This window comes from Eubalaena glacialis, chromosome 11 (assembly GCF_028564815.1).
Source record: "Eubalaena glacialis isolate mEubGla1 chromosome 11, mEubGla1.1.hap2.+ XY, whole genome shotgun sequence".
Lineage (NCBI taxonomy): Eukaryota > Metazoa > Chordata > Mammalia > Artiodactyla > Balaenidae > Eubalaena > Eubalaena glacialis.
The window spans coordinates 46,828,746-46,853,944 of record NC_083726.1 but is presented as its reverse complement, the minus strand read 5'-3'; the positions used below and the strand labels follow the sequence as shown (position 1 = coordinate 46,853,944).

At 34.8% G+C, this 25,199-nt stretch overlaps 1 protein-coding gene across 2 annotated transcripts in view; it reads left to right on the top strand.

Moving 5' to 3' along the window:
- TBC1D15 (TBC1 domain family member 15) overlaps nt 1-25,199 on the top strand; it is a 69,272-nt gene that overhangs the window by 9,593 nt on the left and 34,480 nt on the right. For both annotated transcript variants that reach the window (XM_061206562.1, XM_061206563.1), the window contains exons 2-5: nt 11,917-12,015; nt 12,478-12,552; nt 16,586-16,724; nt 21,527-21,737. In XM_061206562.1, the coding sequence (XP_061062545.1) occupies nt 11,917-12,015; nt 12,478-12,552; nt 16,586-16,724; nt 21,527-21,737 (524 nt within the window). The remainder of the gene's footprint in view (nt 1-11,916; nt 12,016-12,477; nt 12,553-16,585; nt 16,725-21,526; nt 21,738-25,199) is intronic.

Genomic DNA, 25,199 nt, shown 5'->3' with positions numbered 1-25,199 from the left:
TGTCTGAAACCTCAAGTAAAGTGTTGAATAGGAGTGGTAAGGGTGGACATACTTTGTTCCTGATCTTAGGAGAAAGCATTCAGTCTTTTAAGTATATGATGTCAGCTGTACTCAGTGTTTCATAGTTGTCGTTTATTAAGCTGAAGAAGTTTCCCTTCTATGGCTGATTTGCTGAGAGTGTTTGTCTGAAATAGATGTTGGATTTTGTTGGATGCTTTTTCTGCATCTTTTGAGATGATTTATATGGTTTTTCTTTTTAAAATTTTTTATTGTGGTGAATTATAGTGATTGATTTTTTAATATTAAACCAACCCTAAGAGTAAACCCCACTTGGTCATGAAGTATTTTCCTTTTTACATATCGTTGGATTCAATTTTTTTTTTTTTTTTTTTTTTATAAATTTATTTATTTATTTATTTATTTTTGGCTGTGTTGGGTCTTCGTTTCTGTGCAAGGGCTTTCTCTAGTTGTGGCAAGCGGGGGCCATTCTTCATCGCGGTGCGCGGGCCTTTCACTGTCGTGGCCTCTCTCGTTGTGGGGCACAGGCTCCAGACGCGCAGGCTCAGTAGTTGTGGCACACGGGCCTAGTTGCTCCGTGGCATGTGGGATCTTCCCAGACCAGGGCTCGAACCCGTGTCCCCTGCACCGGCAGGCAGATTCTCAACCACTGCGCCACCAGGGAAGCCCCGGATTCAATTTTTATTTAAAATTTTTGTACCTAAGTTCATGTGAGATATTGGTCTATAGTTTTATTTTCTTGTTTTTGTCTGATTTTAGTGTCAAGGTAGTGCTGGGTTCCTAGAATGAGTTGGGAAGTATTCCTTCTCTTCATTTTCCTGAGTTTGTATAGGATTGTATTACTTCTTTCTTAAATATTTGGCAGAGCTTACTAGTAAAACCATTTGGGCCTGGAATTTTCTTTGTGGGAAGGTTTTTAACTAAAAATTCAGGGAATTCCCTGGCGGCCCAGTGGTTAGGACTCCGTGCTCTCACAGCCAAGGGCCCAGGTTTGGTCCCTGGTCGTGGAACTAAAATCCCACAAAACCTCGCGGTGCGGCCAAAAAAAAAAGTACATTAGAAACTAACACAACATTGTAAATCAACTATACTCCAATAAAAATTAATTTAAAAAGTTGAATTTCCTTAATTTATACTGGGCTACTCAGGTTATCTTTTTCATCAGTGAGTGTTGGTAGCTGTGTCTCTTAAGGAATTTATTTGTTTTGTCTAAGTTGTCAATTTTTAAAAATAAACTTATGTATGTATGTATGTATGTATGGCTGCGTTGGGTCTTCGTTGCTGAGTGTGGGCTTTCTCTAGTTGCAGCGAGCAGTGGTTACTCTTTTGTTGCAGTGCGCGGGCTCCTCATTGCGGTGGCTTCTCTTGTTGTGGAGTACGGGCTGTAGGCGTGCCGGCTTCAGTAGTTGTGGCTTGTGGGCTCAGTAGTTGTGGCTCACGGGCTCTAGAGCACGGGCTCAGTAGTTGTGGCACACGGGCTTAGTTGCTCCGTGGCATGTGGGATCCTCCCGGACCAGGGCTCAAACCCATGTCCCCTGCATTGACAGGCGGATTCTTAACCACTGCACCACCAAGGAAGTCCGAAGTTGTCAGTTTTATTAGTCTAAATTGTTCATAAATTTCTTAGTATCTTTTTTGTGTACATTTGTAGTGATGTTAAAGTTCTAATTCCTAATATTGGTAATTTGTGTCTCTTATTTTTTCCTCATCTGTCTGGCTAGAGTTTTACCAGTTTTATTCTCAAAGAACTAGCTTTCAGTTTCATTGATCTCTTCCCACCCCCTCACCCCCCATTTTTCTTTTTTCTATTTTATTGATTTCTACTCTTTTTCTTTCTGCTTACTTTGGGTTTAACTTGCATTTCTTTTTCTAGTTTCTTAAGGTAGATGCTCAGGTCATTAATTTGAGGCCTTTTTTCTTTTCTAATAAAGGCATGTAATGCCATGTTTCCCAGTAAGCACAGTTTCAGTGGCCCTACGCAGATTTTAATACGATGTGTTTGCATTTTCATTGAGTTCAAATACTTTCTAATTTCCCTTTGATTTCTTCTTGACCCTTGGGTTATTTATAAGTATGTTATTAATTTCCAGATATGTGAGAATGTTCCGAAGATATTTTTATTACTGATTTATAACTTACTTCCATTGTGGTCACAGAATTTACTTGAATTCTTTTAAGTTTATTGAGATTTGTTTTATGGCCCAAGTTTTGATCTGTCTTGGCAAATGTTTTGTGTACATTTGAAAGAATGTGTATTCTGCTGTTGTTGGGTGGAATGTTTTGAGTGTAAATTAGGTCCAGTTGGTTGATGGTGTTATCAAGTCTTCTGTGTTATTACTGATTTTCTGTATTGTTGAATCCGTTACTGAGAGAGGGGTTTGAAATCTCTGACTGTAATTGTGGACTTGTTTATTTTTTCTTACAATTCTATCACTTTATGCTTCATGTTTTTTGAAGGTCTGGTATTAGGTGCATAAACATGTAGGATTGTTAGGTCATCTTGAGGCACTGACCATTTTATCACTATGAAAATATTTTTCTACCTGGTAACATTTCTTTTGCTCTGAAATTTATTTTTGTCTGATATTAATATAGCCATTCTAGCTTCTGATTAGTGTTGGCATATCTTTTCATCTTTTAATTTTTAACCTATTTGTGTCTTTTATATTTAAAATACTTTTCTTGTAGGTAGCATAGATTTTGGGCTTTTCTATTCAGTCTGATAATCTCTTTTTAGTTGGAGTCTTTAGGTGATTTATATTTAATGTGATTACTGATATGGTTAAGTCTGTCATCTTGCTATTTGTTTTTTATTTGTCCCATCTCTCTTTTGTTCCATTTTCTTTTTCTGTCTTTGTGATTAGTCCAGTAGTTTTCATTATTCTGTGTTTATTTTTTATTTCCTTTGTTGACTAATTCACTATAACTCTGCTATTTCAGTGATTGCTTTAGGGCTTACAGAGTACATCTTTAGCTTACGATATTTACATTCAAGAGTTGTTATACTACTTTACATAAGGTATAAGAACCTAGAACAGTATACTGTCACTTCTCTTCTTCTGGCTTTTGTGCTATTTTTGTTATTTTACTTTTGCATATATTACAAACCCCACAAAAACATGTATTCATTTATCTGCTTGTTTATGCTTTAATGAAGGGGATTTGATTAACAAGAAAAATATATTTATCCACATAGTTACTGTTTTCGGTGGCATTCATTTCTGTATGTAGATCCAGATTTCCTTCTAGTGTAATTTATTCTGCCTGAAAGACTTACTTTAACATTTTTTGTAGTGTAGGTCTGATAGTGATGAATTTTTTTAGCTTTTCTATGTCTAAAAAAGTCTTTATTTTACCTTCTTTTTTGAATATATTTTCTTTGGGTATAGAATTGTAGGTGAACAGTATTTTTGTTTTGTTTTGTTTTGTTTTCATTACTTTAAAGATGTTGCTCCAAAGAGGAAGGAGGAAACTTTGGGAGGTGATGGATATATTTGTGGCTTGATGGTGATAGTTTCATAAGTGTATACTTATTGTCAACTTATCAAGTTATATATATTAAATATGTATAGCTTCTTATATGTCAATCATACCTCAATAAAGTGGAAAAAAAAGTATTGCTCCATTGTTTTCAGTCTCCATTGTTTCTAAAAAGGAATCTGCTGTAATCATTATATTTAATGTTTATTCCTCTGGCTGATTTTCAGATTTTCTGTGTATTACTGATTTTGCATAATTTGATTACAGCGTGCCTGTATCTAGTTTTCTTTGTGATTCTTGCTTTCATTTTGGAGTTCATTGGTTCGTTGGTGTTTATATCTATGGGTTTATAGTATTAATCAAATTTGGAAAAACTTCTGCAATTATTTTTTCAAAAAAGTTTTTTTTTCTGTTTCTTTTTTCTATCAACTCTTTCAGGTACTTCAGTTATACGTATACTAGACCACTTGAAATTTCCTTGCAGCTCATTGATGCTTTGTTAAATTTTTTCTCAGTCCCTTTTCCCCCTTTTTGTATTTTGTTTTATATAGTTTTTATTGCTGTAATTTCAAGTTCATTATTCCTTTGCAATGTCTAATCTGTCATCCAATTCAGTGTATATTTCATCTCAGACATTGTAGTTTTCATCTCTAGAAGTTCAGTTTGGATCTTTTTTATGTTTTTGATGTTTTCTCTTAGCAAGTTCTAACTTTAGTGTCCTGAACATATGGAATTCAGTTATAGTAATGTTTTAATGTTTTTCTCTATTAATTTTATTATTTATGTCATTTTGGGTCATATTTAATTGGGTGATTTTCCTCGTCATATGAGTCATATTTTTCTGATTGTTAGCATGTCTGTTAGGTTTGTTTTTGTTTTTGTTTTTAAGCCAGATGTCAGATATTGTGAATTTTATCTTTTTAGGTGCTAGATATTTCTGTATTCCTATAAAATGTTTTTGAGTTTTATCCTATAAGGCACTTACGTGGAAACAATTTGATACTTTTGGGTCTTGCTTTTAAACTTTGTTAGATGGGATCAACACAGCATTTATTTATTTGTCTATGTTTTGATTGGCATATAGTTGATTTACAAAGTTGTATTAGTTTCTGGTGTACAGCAAAGTGATTCAGTTAATGAGTATGTGTGTGTGTGTATATATATATATATATATATATATATATATATATATGTATGTATGTATTTTTTCTTTTTCACATTCTTTTCCATTATGGTTTATTACAAGATATTGAATATAGTTCCCTGTGCTCTGCAGTAGGATCTTGTTTATCAGCACAGCATTTGATGTGAAACTAATTTTGCCCCGCTGCTGAGGTAAGACAATTCTGAGTACTCTACCTAGTGCTCTGTGAATTATGAGGTTTCCCACACCGATGGGAACAGCTCTGTGTGAGCTGCAGACTGTTTCTTCTAATAATTTCAGGTGGTTTTCCTCTGGCCTTAAGTAGTTTACTGACGTGCGTGCATTGATCAGTACTCTGCTGAATACTCGGGGATGTCTGCAGATCTCTTGAGTTCTATCTGTGTACTTTTCTCTGTCTGGTATTCTGTCTTGGCCTTGCCCAGTTCCCAGCTTTGTGTCCTCAACTCAGGGAGACCACTGGGCATCTTCTGGGTTTTCTCTCCTTTGTCACAGCTGGGAACTCTCTCAAGACAATAAGCTAGGGCAATAGTATGACTTAGCTCCTTTGTTTCCTTTCACTCAGCAGTCACTGTCCTTCATTACCTGATGAAAACCATTGTTTCATAGATTTGGCCTTTTTATTTTCCTTGCAGGAGGGTAAATCCAGTCTCTTGTTACTCCATCTTGGCTGGAAGCGTTAGCCGTTACAGGGTTTTTTTCCGCTCTTTTTTTTTTTTTTCTTTTCCCTTGGCCGCACTGCGCTGTGCTGGATCTTAGTTCCCTGACTAGGGATCGAACCTGTGTCCCCTGCAGTGGAAGCACAGAGTCTTAACCACTGGACTGCCAGGGAAGTCCCTTTTCCTCTGTTTTTGGTGGGATTCTTGGCTGGAAGTGTAAGCTGTTACAGGGTTTTTTTCCTCTCCAGTTTTGGTGGGATTCATACCTATCTCTTCTATATGCATCTTTTTTTTTTGCCCCCTTCAAGATCAGGCTGACTGTTTTACTTTGTTCCAAGTTTGTTTCCTTAGTTGTTACAAACTTTGAGATGGTCTTTTTTCCTCCAGAGTTTTTGTTAATAAATATTTCTTTCTCTTTGGTCTGTATTCTCTTCTGTACCTTCTGAGAGGTGATATAGTTAGCAAGACATTCAAGAATTTTATCAAATGCTAAGTATTTAGAGAATTCCAATAGATATTTGGGTAGCTGAAGGTAATCATCACATTTATAGAATGGATTATACCAGTTTGTAATTTATATTAAAGTTTCTTTTTTCCCTGTTCCATTGGTCGTCTCTACAACAATAGCATTCCTTCCCCTGTCCCTGCCACCGCCCCCCCCACACCAATTTTTTTTGGGGGTGGGGCGGCAGAGACACTTAGTAATAGGTTGTGCTTTTCCCTCAAATCTACTACTTGATCTATCCTTCTTCTTTTTCTTCTCCTTAAGACCTGTCCTTCCATTGCTGAATTCATGTCATGATTTCCATCTGACAGTATCCCTCTATTATTCTTGAGATATGGTTTAAATTCTGTTTAAGACTTCACATTTTGTGTTTATCACCAGTAATTTTTAGCATTTTGGTTGTGAAACAAAACTTACATACAGAAAATCACACTTACATAACTTAATGACTCATAAGGCAAACGTCCTTGTAACCACCACGGTGGTCAAGAAATAGACCTTTGCAGGTATCCCTGTTCCCCTAAGTAACTACTATCCTAACTTTATAGTACTTACTTTCTTGCATTTCTTTATTACTATTAGCATTTTTTTAAACACTGCTCTCCTGGGTTTTTTTTTTGTCCTCCTTCTCTGTCCTCCACTTAGTATTACTAGGTACTTCTTCCAGTTTTGTTTTTCTCAGTCAGTTGCACCTTTGTCTTTCATAGTATTTGATATCTTATTTTTCCTTGAATCACGTTTGAATTTAAATTCCTTGTATCAAACACAGTACTTCTTTATTTCAAAAGATTGGACATACAGGAATCATCAAAAACAAAACAAAACAAAAAACACACCAAACCACCCAAATCCTGATTTTTGACAACAACTGTATGTCCTGTTGTGTACAGTTTTCATACTCAGCTTTCTCTGACATATGAATGGGAAGATAAAATGAAAACACCATTTTTGTTTGCATTAGAGATATACTCCAGATATGTTTTTGCCATGTAATTTGTTCCCTTATAAAGTATCACAAATTAATAAGTTGTTAGGGTTGGAGAATTTGACATAGACTTTTAGTAATATCTCGGGTATATATGCTAGAGAATTGATTAGACTGTTTTATTTTTACATTTAGTGCCTTTGTATCCCTAAGGTAACAATCATGGGAAGTCTTCACTGCCTATACATTGTCTTGCTATTCAGGATGTTTGGTGCTGATAACTCACAGAGTCTGGATTGTTTGCAAAAGGAGTCTCAAACGAGTTGTACATCTCTAGTGGTGCAGACTTTCATTTCAGTCTTTTTCTTCTCATAGCTTTCCATTTGCCAGCTTCCTGACATTAGTTTTCATTACCCTTGACCTCCTTGGAATATAATTTTTTTCTTCTCTGTCTTTCTGACTTACATATTATTTTCCTGTTATGCCTATGAACTCTTCGTCTCCCCTCAAATCTTAGGTAGTGGAAAGAAAGAGGAATTACTGATGCCCTTTCTTTGCTTCCTGTAGCACAGAGGACCTACTCATGTGGCTAACTGGTGACTGCTTTAGATTGGAATATGAGCACATAGGATCCTGGAACAATGTTGTCAGTTCCACATATGCTAAGCCTTAAGTTGATGGCCTTTTACATTATGTACTGTTTGGACAAATAAAACTTATCAGAGCAGACTTGAGTCTGAACCCCAAAGTAATGGGAGAACCTTGATCAAATCACTTAACTTCCTTGCATTTTTTCCCTCAATTACAAAGTGGGAATGATATCACATATCTAATTGAGTTGTGAGGATCAAATGTGATACTGTAGAAATGCTTTGTAGAGTAATGCATTATAGAAATATTACACGGCCAGTAATAACATTTGAACCTTTCTTTTTATTTTGCATTAGAGATTATGAACAAAACCAGAGTAAGGAAATTGGAAGCCTGTTTTACTGAAAGTATTATCTTAGATGAAATTCCTGATATCATAATTGTTCCCTGTAGCAAAATAATTTTTCATTTCAGACAAGCTTGGAGATAGCTTTTCAAGTATTAATCGTTACCATTGATAAATGTGAGAAGCAGAATGTCCTATGGAAGAATGGTACTGCTTAGGAATCAATCCACTGTAGAGTTTAATGAAGAAATATTATCTTCATGCTATTGTTATAAGATCAAATTCTTTTTTTTTTTTTTTTTTTTGGCCTGTGGGAATAGGGATCAAACCCGGGCCCTGGCGGTGAAAGTGTGGAGTCCTAACCACTGGACTGCCAAGGAATTCCCTGAGATCAAATTTTTAATTGGACTTCTGTTTCTATATTTTGAGCTGTTTCAAGTAGTTGATACAATTGTATTTTATTATATACATGTATCCACAGACTGTGGTGATGAACATATATATGCTGTGAATAAAAAAATAAGTAAAATCATTCCCTATAATATTAAAATGAATTATTCAAACCAAGGTGCTATAAAAGGGACTAAGCTTTTTCTGTGGAATGTTTAGGAGTTCAGATGGGGGAGAAATTAAGGATTTTTATTGAAAGGCCAAATTGTTAAATAGTTAGCTGCTGTATTGATTTATAAATTAAAGGCATTTAAAAATTGTTTTTAGGGAATTCCCTGGTGGTCCAGTGGTTAGGACACCTCGCTTTCACTGCCAAAGGCCCGGGTTCAGTCCCCGGTTGGGGAACTGAGATCCTGCAAGCTGCATGGTGCAGCCTAAAAAAAAAAATTGTTTTTAGTCCTTGAAGCAGCATTATTTTGTATGTCTAAGCAATTTCAGAAACCACTTTCCTCTAGGGAAGCCATGTAGAATTTTTCTGGTAGTTTCTTGAGACAGTTGAGATTTAAGGGTGAAGATGCCAGGAAATATGAAATCCACTCCTTCCTTTGATGTAAAGTCAGTGAACAAGTCTGTGTCTCAGTTTATTTTTCTGTAAAATGGAGATAGAGGTAATAAGATCTATTCTGACTCATTCAGTTTGGCTGTGAGGATTTAATGAGATCAGAGTGCTTTGAAAACAAAGTGCTCTTCAGTTAAAACTTATTATTAAGTTATCTTCTATTTGAAATAAATTATGTACTAATGCAGCTAGTGTGTGTGTGTGTGTGTGTGTGTGTGTGTGTACCTGTGCGCCTTTAAGTCTTATAAGACTTCATAAAGTTTAGTAGCACATGAAGATAAATTTACAGATTTTATTCCTTCTGCAGAATTAATTTGTATTGAACGTGTAATATCTCAAGTGTGTAATATTGTAAGAGCGTGTAATATCACGCTCTTCAAATCAAAAAGCTGAACGTGACTGCTTTCTAAAGACAGTACAAGTCTGGGTTTGGGATTGTGAAATTTTGGGCATGTAATTTGTCCCTCAAAAAGTGCTAAAAAGTTAAGAACACAGAACGTGAGATGAGTGCAGTTTTGACTTTTCGTGAGGTACCTGGTACTTTAATACTTTTTAAGATATTTTCCCACCTAAATTACTTTGGAAACTCAACTTTTTCTTAAATGAAAAAGAGAATAAGGCAACACTTCACTAACATATGTATGGGGAAGGAAGAGCTGCTTAATGTGCTTCAGTTAAGTGAAGTGTTTCGTTTTCTTTAGGGTTCATTTATTTCATAAAGGCTCCGGAATCTCTTTAGTATTCATAGTACTACAGAATCTTAGATTGTACTATTAATGATACCAAGCTTTTCTTGGCAAATGAGTGTCCCTTTTTCAGCTATAGAGTTCTTGATTGATAGCTGAGTATTAGGTGAAAATATGCTAAAGTGAAGTTTCTGGATATCTGTTGTCAAAAAAGCTTGAGATTTTAAGGGATTTTTTTTTTCGCATAGCCTTTTCATACTTCTGTTTTGTGGCCCGTTTTATACATTGATAAACGAAAGTCCAGAAAGGTTATAGTTTATACTTCTGGAATTCCCTCTTTTTACTTTACTCGTTAAAATTAATTTTTAATTACTGAAGCAATATATAACTATATATTTGTACTTTGAAATTTTCAAATAAGTTCAGCATTAACATAGAAAGTTACATTTCCTCTTTCAACCTTTCCCCATCCCATTGTCTTTTTCGGAAGTAACCTTTGTTAACATTAAAGTGTGTCCTTCCAGAGCTTGTTCTCTGTATTTTACACAGATATAGAGAAACTTTTAAAAGTATAAATGTCATCATATTATGTATAATTGGACCATGTATGTCTGTCTGTTTAATCTACCTCTTAACTTCTGAATAGTATTCTCCATAGAATGAATATCGCAGAATATGTTTTAGAATTTTCCTTTGTGGTCATTTAGATTCATACCTTCCTTTTCCTCCTTTCCTACTCTACCACCCACCATGTTATAAATAATACTATTGTGAATATTCTTATGCATATCTTTGTGCACATGTATGAATAAATCTGATTTTTCATTTCTGTACAAACAGTATAGAATTGTTTCTCACCACTCCCCAACTCATACTGTCGCCAGTCTTTGCCTTCTGCTTAATGCTAGTCTTGTGTTTAACAACTATTTCACTGAAGGCCATCTTGGGTTTTTGAGATCAAAACTTCTCTGGTGATCTTGATTACTGGAAGGACTCTTTCTTGACATGATGTAAGTCTGTATTACAAGTGATTAACAAAACAGGAGAGGCAGTAAAAGTAATGGGGGAGCTTTGTAGTGCAGTGGCTAAGAGAACAGTCCTCTGGTGTCAGACTGCCTGGGTTTCAAACTCCACACCACTCCTTAACCACCCCTTACTATTTGTATCATCAATCTTAGGCAAGTTATTTAACTTCTCTTTCAGTTTTATTGTTCACACAGATGGGCTCCTCATCCTAATGATGTAGTTATAATGATATAGTTATAAAACCTATGGTCTCGGGTTATTGTAAGGATTAAGCTATAACGTGGAATTCTTAGTGCATAAATGTTCCACAAATGTCAACTGGGGGGCGATAGTGATGGCCTGTGTTGCTTGTCCTGCGTTCTTGGTCCCCATGCTATTCTGAATAGAGATGTGATTGTATTAATAAAAGGTTTACATAAATAGAAAGTACACTGTATTCCAAACTTAACTTATGTCAAAATTACATAAGTTTGTAATGTCTGGAAGTGACTATTTTATTTCCCTTTTACTTATTTTCATAATGAAAAAAATTTTTTAATAGTTTGACATTGGTCCCAGGAGTAGAATCTTTTTTTTTTTTTAATGTTTATTATATATGTTACAAATATTTCTTCCCGATTTGTTCCATATATATATATTTGTTGTTGTTGTTGTTGTTTTATCCTTTGACTGTGCCGCACAGCATGTGGGATCCTAGTTCCCCAACCAGGGATTGAACCTGCGCCCCCTGCATTGGCAGCGTGGAGTCTTAACCACTGGACCACCAGGGAAGCCCCCTAGAATCTTAATATATAACATTATGCCTTTAGAACATAAGGCTTAACTTTATAAACGTTTCAGTTTACTCAGGAATTTACTTAAGTCTCCCGTGTATTCCCATAGGACATTGTTCAGGGACCATGTCTTAGTCATATTCTTATACCTACAGTCTTACATGCTTTTACATATAGAAGCACTCAGTGTTTGTGAGCTTGAACTAGTTTAAACTAGTTTTTCCAAGAAGTCCTCATCATTACTTTTTAATATTCCCATCTTATTTTCTATGCCAGTGTGCTACAAAAGCACACCAAAATAAACTTATGTGCTGTTATGAAATAGTTAGAAATCATTAATTTTTCATTATATTTCATCTGTTCTTATTGTTGGATATTTTCAGTTTGAACCCAATACTTTGCTTAATGTTTGTTAAAAATATATGTTAAGTGGAATTTGCATATAGGGTCACATAACAATTAGCCTGACATCTTTGTTTAAGGAGAAGATCAAGATCATGATTACAACTAAACCAAAAAACTTGCATGCATATCAAAGCAAATTTCCCTCTAGTTTATCTTTGTTTGAAGTGCTTTTAAGTCTGAGTAGTATTTTTAAGATAATACATTTTTATATGAAATAACCAGAAACTTGGTTCAGGCATTATAGGAAAACATCTCTTAATTTTTTTTAAAACAAATGTTGAAATAGTATTGAATAAAAGTGGTGTGATTAATCTTATTTTTCCCATTCCAGATTATATATGAACAGGAAGGGGTGTATATTCATTCATCTTTTGGAAAGACCAGTGACCAAGACAGCTTGATTTCAGGAATATTACGTGTTTTAGAAAAGGTATGTTTCTAGTAAATGACTTTATTTAATAATTGTTTATGTTTAAATAAAAAATAATTTTTATTTAATAATTGCTTAAATAATTTAATAATAATTGGGGCATTATCAGCAGGCTTGAATTTCACATGTAAGATAAAATTATGTAATTGAGCAGTGGTTGTAAATTTAACATGGAAGTGATGTTAGAAATAAAATGCTTTAGATAAGCCAGTAAAATGGTATGGAATATTTTAAAACTTATGTAAAAGTTGCAGTAATATAATTTTTTTATAATAAAAGGCAGAGTTTAGAAATCTATACATTGTTGTCAAATAGTGGTTTACATACGATATTCCATATTTAACGCGCTGATAAATTTAAGGGGTTAAAAATTTCATTTTCAGTTCAGGGAATTAAGTATAGGTGACTAAAAATATAAGATATTGCTGAATAGTAAATATGGTTAATAATTTCTTTCTCTAGGATGCTGAAGTAATAGTGGACTGGAGACCATTGGATGATGCATTAGATTCTTCTAGTATTCTGTATGCTGGAAAGGTATTTAAGAAAAAAAATGCATGTCTGAAGGAATGCCATTTTTTAAATAAAAGCTTTATTGAGATACAATTCATATACCATAAAATTCACTCTTCTAAAGTATATAATTCAGTGTTTTTAGTATATTTACAGAGTTGTGCAACCATCACCAATATCTAACTTTTGAACATTTCCATTACTTCCAAAAAAGAAACTGTACCTCTTAGCAGTCACCCCTCATTCCCACTTAACTCCAGTCCTCTGCACCCATTAATTTACTGTCTGTCTCTGAGGATTTGTCTGTTGTGGACATTTTATCTATGGAATCATATAATATGTAGTCTTTTGTGACTGGCTTCTTTCACTTAGCATAATGTTTTCAAGGTTCATCCATGTTATAGCACCTGCCAGTACCTTGTTTCTTTCTTTCCTTTTTTTCTTTTTTGCTGAATAATATTGCATTTATGGATATGTACCACATTTTGTTTATTCATTCATCGGTTGATGGACATTTGGGTTGTTTTCATTTTTAGGCTAATGTAAATAATGCTGCTGTGAATGTTCATATTCAAGTTTCTGTGTGGATACATTTTTCCTTGAAAACCCAGGAATGGAATAATTGAATTAACTTATGTTTAACGTTTGTATCATGTGTTGACTTCTCACTATGGAAGGTAGAAATTTAGCTCTATCTTATCTCTAATTCACCTTGAAACTATGGCCCAGTTGTCCACATTTCTTCTCAAAATATTTAATCACATAGATGATCTTCCAATGTCATCTTCTTAGAGACATTTCTTCCAGAGCCTTCTTACAAGTTCCTTCTGAACTGGTTGCTCTTTTGGCTTGCTGTGCAGCAATTATCCTGGGGATTCTTTTTGCCTCTTTCCCATATTTTAATCCCCATTTCCTGTATCCTCTGCTATCTTATATTTTGGTTTACTCCCTAGTTTTGGTGCACCTCCAGTGCTTCCTGAGAAAAAGGGTGTATGAGAGCAAAAACATTTCTGTTTTCAGACTTTTCTATCCTTATTCTGAATTGATAGCTGGCTGGCATAGAATTACAGTTTGAAAATAAATTTCCCCTCGTATTTTTGAAAGTTATTGTCTCAGGTTTGACTAATTTCCTTTATTGATGTTAAGTCTGCTGCATTCTGATTCCTGATCCTTGCTATGTTTTTTTCCTCTTTAGAAGCTTTTAGAATTGCCTTTTCGTTTCTAATGTTCTAGATGTTCTGGAAATGTGCCCCTGTGGTCTTTTTTATCCAGTGTGTTGGGTGCTTGATAGGCTTTTTTTTAACGTGAAAACTTGTGTCCTTTAGTTTTTAGGAAATATTCTTGAATTATTTTAGTGATGATTTCTTCTTCGTCTCCATTTTCTATTTTCTTTCTTTCTGGAACTCTACATGCTTTGGACTGGTCCTGTAATATTTTGATACTTACTTTACTATTTTCTAATTCTTTGTGTATGTGTGTATTATTTTCTAGGAAATTTCTTCAGTTTTATCTTCCAGTTCTTCTATTGCCTTTTTCATTTTTGCTGTTTTTTAGATTTCTAATACATTTTGTTATGTGTCCCCTTTCCCCCCTTTTAAAAAATAGCATCCTGTTCTTCATGGATGTACTATTCTTCCTTATTTCTGAGGAGTTGAAGGATAGTTTTTTAGATGTTTTCATCTCTGTATATAGTCCACCTCCTCTAATTGACTTTTTTTTTTTTTTCCTATTTCATTTGGACTTTATCTTTTATGTAAACACTTGCCTTTGACATTTGGTGATCTTTGTATTGTGGCGCTCATATTTAACAGCAAACACAAAAAACTGATTATACTCTCTCTATGTATGGGTAGGTTTGTTAATAGCTGGGACTCAGGGTGACTTGGCTAGGCTGTTTCCTTGGGGAATCCCCGGTATTGAAACCTGGGTCTTTTTTCTTGGGCTAGTCATTTGTCAGAGAAGAATCTACAGATTCCTACCTGGAGAGGGAAAGCTGGATTCCACTGTTCTGGGAACTGAGTGGAGGAAGAGAGCTGGGAGTCTTGCCAACTTATTATATAGATGAACTTTCAGTTAATTCTCCTGTTTTCAGTGTATTATCTCTTTGCTCAGTGCCCCTGGTTTCTCCTAATCCACAGATAATCTGTTTTACCTTTTCCAATGAATAAACCTTCAGCCTTCTAGACTTTTGTTAGTAGTCCTGTTTTCAGCTTAACCTTTATCCTAGTTTCCAGAAGTACCTGAGTTACTAGTTCCAAGCCTTTGTGTGGGGTGGGGTTCTGTAAATGCTGCTTTGCTTTCCCTACTGTTGATGGGAAAGTTGGTAGTGATGGTGGTAAGGGTTGCATTTTTTTAAATTGGGCAAACGAGGAGCGCTCCTTGAGAAATGACATCAGAGGAAGGACTCGGAGGAAAAAGCACTCCACTTTATAATTTCATTCATTCAGTTTTTCCCCCTATTCTTCAGTCTGTTTCTATTTCTTATTAATTTCTTTTGTTTATAATATATTCCTGTTGCTATAAATCTTCCTTTTTCCATTTTTAAAAAGAATTACACTAGCAATACACGAATACATTCTTGTTGTAAAAATTCAAATAGAAAGTTGAAGTCCTCCTTGACTAGAACCCTGTCCCTAATCTGTCCCTGTTTAATGTATATCTTTCCAGACTTCTATTGGTACACATTTCCTATCATATCTATCCATCCATCCATCCATTCATCCCTGGTTTTCTCTAGTGTGTTTCTAATTACATGTGTTCCATGTAGTTGTTATACTGCATACATTGTTTCTTAACTTCGTTTTATTTACTATTACATATTGAACATATATACACATGAACAGATATCAGTCTTTAAACTTCTGCCTAGCATTTTATTGGCTACCCGCTAGTTTATTTACTTATTCCTTCATTGATGGATGATAAGATATATTCAGCTTTTCACTTTTACAAACAATTCTGTGATGAAAAAATTCTTGTATCTGCCTCTTTGTATACATGTGTGAGTATTTCTCTAAAGCAGATGATGAGAATAGAGTTATTGTGGTGAAACACATGCATAGTTTGAATTTTAATAAATATGACTCAATTGTACATTTGAGTCAGTAATTAGCACTGTCATCAACAGTGTGAGATACAGCATTTCCTCACACTGTCTTCCATATTTTTATTTTTTAGTTGAATGGGCCAGAAAAATTTAAATTCATCTTTACTTGCTTTTCTTGGATTGTTTCTGAAGTTGGACATCTTCCTTTGTCACTTCCTATTTCTTCTTTCATTTGCTTGTTCATACCATTTCCTTATTTTTCTCTTTTGACGTTTGTTGATTTCTCAGTAAATTGGTAGGAGTTGTTTTTGTATTCTGGATGTTTTTCTGTCATCGTCCATATGTTTTGGAAACATTTTCACACAGTTTTGCTTATCTTTAACTTATGTGTGGTATCTTTTGTTGAATAGAAGTTAAACTTTTTGATTTAGTCAGATTATTAACATAGCATTTTAGACTTTTGGTTTTTTACTCTTTTAAAATAGAAAGTTCTTTAAAACTGAACATGTAGATATGGTATTTGTAGCTTTCAGCTAATTTTGATTAAGAGACATGTGCAACCAATGGTGGTTTAAATAAGTAACCACCATTGGGTATGTTCCTCAAATAACCAGAAGCCTGGAGGTTTGGAGCTATTTGCAGTGTTTGTCTTTATGATTATAAGGTGGCTATTATGTTTTTAGGCAGCATAGCTGCATCAAAAGCAGGAAATAGGGAAAAAGGGATGAAGCTTTTATTAGGAAAGCAAAAGCATTTCCAAGGCCCTACTGTTGACTTATGCTTATATTTCATTGGCAACCCTAACTGCAGGAGAATCTGGACAAGGTTTTCTTGTCTTTTTGGTCAGCTGAGCAAGGGAGAAAAGGATAGGAAATAGTGTTCGGCTTTCCCACCAGTGATATCTGCCACAACCTACAAACCTAATTTATATAGAAGCTGAGAAGACATTATTGATTGAAATGAAATTCTAGTCTTAGTCCCTAAATATTTTATATGTTATAATTATTTTAGGACTCCAGTTCAGTCGTGGAATGGACCCAGGCCCCAAAAGAAAGAGCTCATCGAGGATTGGAACATCTGAACAGTTACGAAGCAGAGTGGGACATGGTTAATGCAATTTCATTTAAAAAGAAACCACATACCAATGGAGGTATGAATTAAATCGTTTGAAATCTTAAACTGGTTTGCTACTATAAAGTATAAACAAAAGTGCAAAGAAAATTCTTTAATGTTTCTTAGAAGAAGGATGAGTTGGTGCTTTGATTAATATGTATAATTCCCATTTTATTTATATTCCTTTTTCATCTTTTTGTTGCTTTGTTGGTTGTGACCTTATAAAAAGGCTTTAAAAATACTTGTTCTGTTTTGTAGTTATTAATGGCAGAAAATAGAAAGACTTAAAAAAATTGCTTTGGCTATCTCTTATGCACATTTTTCTTAATCCAGTAGAATAAAAAAAAAAAAAAATCATGTTATTTCATCCTGAAGCACCAGGGGGAGATGAAGTATACCACTAAACCATGCCATTCTAATTTCAGTGTTTACCGGTATCTTCACAGCTCATTGCAGCTCCCCTTTGTATATGTTCCGCAACTGTTCTCCTTTATATATACATTAAATTTATGTTTGCTGTGTGGTGACTATCTACGTGTAGATAACAAAAAAGAGCCAACCTAGCAATCTGGTAGAACACGTATACTACCCCAGATATGATCTAGCTAGCCCACGTGTGATGTGGCCAGCCTATTTGTGATATGTTTAAAAAATATTAAACACTGTATAGAGTTAAAATTTTTTTTCTATTGATTTCTTTGTGTTTTATAACTAATAGGATATTTTATCTTTCAGTGATTTTTGATCTGAGTTTAGGATTTATCCGCATTTACCAGATTCAAAAAGTCTAGCCTAAATTGATTAGAATATGTATTGATACGTTTATATAGCATTGTTACTAAGTAAAATTGATTTTCACGTATGGCCTGGGGAATCATTCTCATACAGTAGTTATACTTTGTACTGTATCATTTCTTGGGAACAGTGGCAATTAAGAAATAGTAAGTCACAGACTTTCGATAACAGTCAGCTCATGCCTATATGTCTTTTTTTTTGTTGTTTTGCATTCCCATTCTAGAGAAGGTTCTTAACCAGAACAATGCAAAAATGTTAAGGAAGGGTAAAACCACAGGATTTTAGTATATTTAGCATGTGAGGGATTTTTAACTTCTCTAGGCTGGATCTTCAGGATTGGTTTATGTGAATTGCTATTTTTTGTTTGCCTAATATTGTTAAATCCTTGAAAATGAAAAAGGTTACAGAAATGAGCAAAAGGAGTGAGTTTTCAAAATTTCATAAAAGAAGCATTACATGTTTGAGAAAAGCATAATCTGACAATAAAGGTCTTTTTAGATTAATGGTTTTTAACTGGGTGCACATTGAAATCACATGGGGAAGTTAGGCTTTTGAAAAAAGTACCAGTGCCTGGGTTTCATCCAGCAAATTAAATCATACTCTGGAGATGGAGCCTGGGCATCCCTATTTTTCTGTATTTTTCAAAAGCTCTCCTGGTTATTTTAGTGTGCAGAGTTGAGAACCTCTGTGTAGCTGCGTAGCTTAGCAAAAAACCCACAGATCTAAATACTGCTTATGTATCTTGGCATTGCATTATGCCTTGTAAAGAGCCTTTATTTAGTAATTATTAAAAGTTAAGGACACATTTCTTTTTCTTTCTTTTCTCCACTGTTTAAAAATTTTTATGATAACAGTAAGAAACACATTGCACAGTACGGCCCAGTGTGCATACACATGCACATACTTAACAGAACAAGGAGTTAATGAAGTACATTTACTCTGTTTCATCCCATCCCATTCCATCCCATCTTATCCTAGACTATCTACCTCATCCAATCATATTTCATCAAAACTCCTTCTTAAAGAAGACATTTTCTAAGCTTGATGTTTCAGAATTTAAAATTCTGCCTTAATTTTTTACATTTTTGAAAAGCATTTTTTCAAATAAAATTTTTATTTTATTTATTATTATAAACTTCACATTTTTAAACTTTTTACCTTTTTTGTGATTCACAGAGGAAAATGGGGACAAACCTTTAAAAAAATTGACCGTTGAAGACTTTTTAAACTTTATATTTCTTAAATATACTGCTAAGTCTTTGTTTTTATATATTAGATCAAATGTTTTGAGAATGTATCTTCCCAGAGCAACAGACTGCCGTGATGTTCTGGAAACCCATTCAGATAAAATGTCATGTCCTTGATGTTAATTCTGTTCAAGACATATGGAGACTTACTGAATTGTTTTGTTTACTTTTTTGCTATTATGGCCAGTTTTCCCATGTCAGTGTGTTGGAGTTATTTTTTACATATATTGGGTAACACAGTAAGTTCATCAGAACTAATTAGCTTTATTTACCTTTCTTTAAGGAGAAAGAAGGAAATTTTGAGTTAACTGTTGGATTCTGTTAGTTTTCCTTTGTAACAATTTCTAGTTCTGGTTAGCTATTATTGGTAGACCCAATTGCAGATTACTTTTCTGTTGACTTGGTTAGTAGATTATTCATTTATTTAACACATCTTTGACTACCTACTATGTGCTAGTCACTCTTCTAGGCACTGGGGATATAGCTGTGAACAGAATTAAGTTCTTGTTCTCATGAAGCTTATACTCCAGAAAAGGGATTTCTGGGATTGACTTGTAATGTTTGTCTCATTGTTTATCAGAGCTTTAAGTGAGGAGATGTGTGAGGAATTTTCTTTTGTATTTAATATGTAACGTGTGTCTCTTCCATTAACGAGGGAAAAATCTGTGTAAAATTTTTACATTTGAATATGCACAAACTTCTGATATGCCTGCATATATTATTTAATATTCTTCATATGATTATCTTGCATTACTTTGATTAAATACTTTTTGTGGAATTTCAGATAAAAAATTGTATCTGGTTTTTCATTGCTGTTTTGCTGTGAAAATATTTTTGGTCTTTGCAGATAATCTAGTAGTATGTATCCTTTCTAGGTAGTCCAGGTGCATTCACACTTAAGTGATTCATAAAATGTTGGAATTCTAGAATTGTTCTCACTTTGATATTAGTTTGTAATGGTGTTATGAGCTCTGTAGTATAAATTGCAGTGAAACATGATGTGTCGTAAAGTGAGCACATGGTACTTAATCTGGTACCAGCCTTAGATATGAGTTCACCATCTGAACCGGTGTGGAAGTAGGCAGGGCACTGCATAGATAAGTTACTTAGCCTTTCTGGACTTTGTTTCAAATGATAACTTGTTAAAGTGTCCATGAAAGAGTAATGGAGTCTGCATTCCTTGCAGGTAGAGGTTTCTGTAAGCTGTAGATTTCTATTGTCAGTTTAGGAGATTTTGTTGGAGGTGATGGAGCTGTAGTGTTCTGACTATATAGGAAGGTGACATACATGCAGGTCAGTACTGACTGATCTACCCTTTGAGTAAGTTCTATAAGCAGATATTATCTGTGCAGTTTATCTTTGTGGAATTGATAGTGTTGGGACGGAATTTATAAAGATTTTCAATAACAGGATAGTATGACACTTCTTAGGAAATAACATTAGAGAAAAGGTTTTTTAAAATTTCAGAGACATGACATGCTAAAGTCTGCGTTAAAATGTTCAAGTAAAATAACATTTTTAGATTAGAAATTAAATATAAGTATTAGATAACTTTTTTCCCTTGTTCTTTAAATTTTTATTTAAATAGATAATCTTTACATTGCTTGTTATCAATTGCAATATTATTCACAAACCTAGTATTTTAAGCTTCTATAAACAGCCCACACACTAGGAAATGCTTTATTTTACATAGCTATAGTTTGGTTTGAACTGAGGTCTTAATTTAGTAGAAGGTTGATTTAGCAGGAAGATTGAATGTATTCATTCTTTTTGAAGCATTCACAACTTAGTTACCTTTTCATCCTCAATTCCCCACTGTTCTTTGGGTTTTTGCAAATGTCTGTCTGTGTACTCACTCCAATGTTACTTTTTTTTTAAATTAATTTTTATTGGAGTATAGTTGCTTTACAGTGTTGTGTTAGTTTCTACTGTACAGCAAAGTGAATCGGCTATACGTATACATATGTCCCCTTTTTTTTTGGATTTCTTTCCCATTTAGGTCACCACAGAGCACTGAGTAGAGTTCCCTGAGCTATACAGTAGGTTCTCATTAGTTATCTATTTTATACATAGTATCAATAGTGCATATATGTCAATCCCAATCTCCCAGTTCATCCCACACACACCCCTTTTCCCCCCTTACTTTTTATACTGGTATACTTTTACCTTCACTCAATGTAATCTAGTAAAAATAATTCCAAAAGGAAGTGAGGAATAAAGGTTGGTTTTGTTTTTGGTTTTTTTGTTTTTTTGTTTTAAATGACTCTCCAAGTGCATAATGCCATTTGTATTTGAGGGAAGTGGAAAAGATGAATATTTATTGAATATTTACTATATACTTGGCACTGTACTCATTAGTTGGCAAGGGTTATCTCTTTTAATTCTTAGAATAACATTGGGAGGTAAGTATAATTATCTCCATTTTACAGATGAAGAAACTGAGGCTCAGAGAGATTCAATTATTTGCCCCAAATCATTCAGTTAGTAAGATGGTGGTGCTGCAGTTTGAATCTGGCCTGCTTGCTTCCAAAGCCATGATCATTTTGGGGCAAAGCTGATATTTTAAATAAGGATAGTATTTTTTTCAATTTGTATGCAGTAAGGTAATTATTTTAAAAACTATTCTTTTAAGAAAATGTATGTTGCCATTTCTAATACAGGTGGAAGCCATGGTAATATCAGTGCTGTAGTTGTTCCCTAGGTTCAACAAATACCTGTTAGGCAGTCACGAAGAGTGCTGTCAGTACCTTTTAAAAAGGTGAACAAAAATATTTTGCCCCACTTTCTTGTTTTTAAGATGCTCCAAGTCATAGAAATGGGAAAAGCAAATGGTCATTCCTGTTCAGTTTGACAGACCTGAAATCAATCAAGCAAAACAAAGAGGGTATGGGCTGGTCGTATTTGGTATTCTGTCTAAAGGATGACGTCGTTCTCCCTGCTCTGCACTTTCATCAAGGAGATAGCAAACTACTGATTGACTCTCTTGAAAAATATGTGGTATTGTGTGAGTAAGTATCAAATTATTTCCTACTTATCGAAACCAGATTGTTGTGTTGGTCCCAAGGCAAACTATTTTTACTTGTCATTGGGTATCAGTGACCTATGTGCATATTAGGGCACAAGCAGCTTTGTTTTTTCTGGAATATTGACTACTTTGGATGAGTGACTGAATAAAATTTTGCCATTTTAGTAATTTGGAACTGCAACTTATGACCTTATTACTGTTTTAAAGAAAAGAATGGTTCAGTATTTTAATACACATTCAAATGAATGATGATACATCAATAATTTATGGATTATATGTTTACCAATTTTATCTTTTATTATGTAGTTTCTGTTAAACATAGAGTTTCATTTGTAATGTTACAAATTTAAGTCAGGCAAATCTAAATGAAATTATTGTAAGTGTGGAAGTTAGGGCTTTCTCACTTTCCAGAAATCTTGTGTCTTGCATTTATTTACCCATGTGCATTTGTACACACATACTCTTTCTCGCTTTCACTCTCAACAGATACAACTGTGGTATCTTAAGTTCTGAGCACTATGCTGGTTGTTTGATATTTAGTAGTGAACAAAACAGGCATGTTCTTGGCATCTGAGAGTTTATGGTCTTGTGAAGGATGCTGACCAGTAAGTAGCAATAAACTCAAGAAATAAGATGGAGGAAGTACAAGGAAGGCAGGAAGTGTACTTCATTCAGACAGGGGGTTGGGTAGGGGTCAGGGAAGACTTTCTGGAGGAGGTAACATCTAGGTTGAGACTTGACAAATGTGTGAACGTTAGCATGAAAGGGAAGGAGATATTTAGACGGAGAGATGTTTTAGATAGAGGGAGGTATATAAAACGATGTAATCACAGAACAGAGTAGTTCAGTATCACAGGTCTGCATAGTGGGGGAAGGGAGGGTACAGGATTTAAAGATGAAGCCAAAGAGCTGAGTAAAGGCCAGAGCATGAAGGATCTTGTAAATCATGTTAACAGGTTGTTCCAGTCATCTAGATGAGCTTGTAGTAGCATGAACTAGGGGAGTGACAAGAAAGAAGTGTTGGAGGAATATTTAGTGTTAGAGTTTGTGATTGATTGGATATGTGGAGGAGAAAAGAAGGGAGAAGTTGAGATTTTTAGTTTGGGGAATCGTAGGGATGATTGTTAACTTCATTAATCATGTCCTCACTTTAATAGAGTAATGTCATGCCTAAATGTAGATTATATAAAGCTAGGAGTGATGCAAAAGTTGAAAGATATTGACTCTGTGCTTTTCGGCATGAAATTCTCTTCCCTTACCATGTTCACCTCCTCTGGCTGGCACTGGGCATGCTGATTAGTACCTGTAATCATAAGAAAGTCAGATCTGGTTGGTAGTATGTGGGTCTTGGATCTTGAAGTGAGAAGCTGTGAATAGGCTACCACCTACGGGGTTAAGTAGATTTCAGGAGGAGCATTTATCATGACTGGGGCATAAGGCTTGGCTGTTGAATAGCAGCTGTTAAAGACTTGGGGGTTTTAGCATCATAGCAAGCTCAGTATCAATCAGTGTTGTGATGTAACTGTTACAAAAGAGCTCATTCATTCTCAGACTGTTGATTAAAGCATAGTATCTAGAATGAAGTGGTAGTCCCTCTCTACTCTTTACTGGTAAGATCATACTTTGGAGAACTAGGCTTAGTTTTAAACACTGCATTTTAGATGTGTTAGACTAACTATACTATGTGGAAAAAGATGGCTAGTGTAATGAGAGGGATCAAAATGGTATCATGAAAACGTGGGGTTGTGGCGATTTAACTTGAAGAAGAGGAGTTGTGGTGCACCATTAAATAAAACCCAAGCTTCTTACTATGGTCAGTGAGGGCCTGCCCTATCTTAGCTCTGTTTATTTCTTAAACCTCATCTCATGCCATTCTCTTCTATATTCTAGCCATGTGGTTTTCTTTCAGTTCCTGAAATGCCCTAAACTCTTTCTTGCCTTAGGGTCCTATATGTATTTCTTTTGTCTAGAATATTCTTCTCCCTTTCTTATCCCTGAGGTCTCAGTTTAATGTCACTTCCTCAGAAGGACTTTTCTGGTTGCTTAGTCTCCCATTTAATGTAGGTTCCCACCCCCATTCCTTTTTGCTTTCTCATTCTCTTGTTTGCTTCCTTCATGGCCCTTAACAGAATAAAATCATTTTGTCTGTTTATTTCTGTTACGTTTTCCTCTAGAATATAAGCCCATAAAGGCAGGGATTGCATCTATCTTGTTTACACTTTCTCCTAAATTCCTAGCCAGAGTGCCTGGCACATAGTGTTTATTCAGTAAATCTTAGTTGAATGAATAAATGGCATGGTACTTATCAGTTCTACAAATAATTTCAAAAGGATTGTTAAAAGAAATAGACTAGATTTGTTTTGTATGACTCCAGAGATAAATTAGAAGGAAATAGCTCAAGGGGTAGAAATTACAAGGAATTAGCTCAAGAGGTAGAGAGTTTTCTGTCCTGGATGGGTTCAAGGGTAGACTCAACAATTACTTAGGTGCTTATAAGAGAATATGTACCTTAAATATGTGTTGGTGATGTTTTAATGAAGGTTGTAAGTGAAACTATGTTTCCTTTTCTGTACTGGTGAGGCTTAGATATGTAGCATCATAATAATTCATCCCAAATTAATGTTGAAGTCATCCAGTTATCATTTTTGGACAACCACAGGTCTCCCTAGTGAGGGCAGACCACTTATGACATGAATGAGAGCAGACTAGAAACCACCTTCTCTGTTGGCAGGCAGATCCAAGAGATAAAGAGAGCCTGGAAGGGGTTATGCCATGCATGCACCTTACTCTTTCCTGATCTCAGCGGTCAGATGTGTCCCTGTGAAGATTTTCTTTAATAGGAGTGCATATTTCCACCTGGAAACAAGAAGCCATGGGAATGGTGTTCCCCTCTCTCTACTTTTTCATTCAACAAGTATTTTTTTTTTGAGGACCCACTATGTTCTTTCCAGCACGTCATACTAAGTGCTGGAAAGGAGCACTTAGTCAAAAAAGATATGGTGTCTGTCTTCATGGAGTTTGTACTATTGCAGAAAAGAAAAAGATCGCTTATACAAATAATCATAAGTTTTCAGCTGTAATAAGTGCTATATGAATCAGGGATATAGCACGATGAGAGCATATAATAGGATAATATGTAAGTTTGTGTGTGTGTGTGTTAGTAGTAATTGAAGCTCTGAGAGAGAATGAGATTAACTAAGAAGAGGATAAAATGGGATAGAATGTGAGCATGTGATTAATTGTAGCCTTTAATGACATGGTCAAAGAGAAGAGCCTAGCAGAGGAGTCTGACTTCCTACACTTTGTTTCCTCTCTTCCCACTAGGCTTAATCACATTTATGGTCAACCAAGGATGTGGCTGTTTCTGGGGGAGGAGGTAGCTGTGTAAAGTGAGCTTTAAAAGCTTTATCTTTAGTACCAGTCACTTCTCCATTGTGTATTCTCC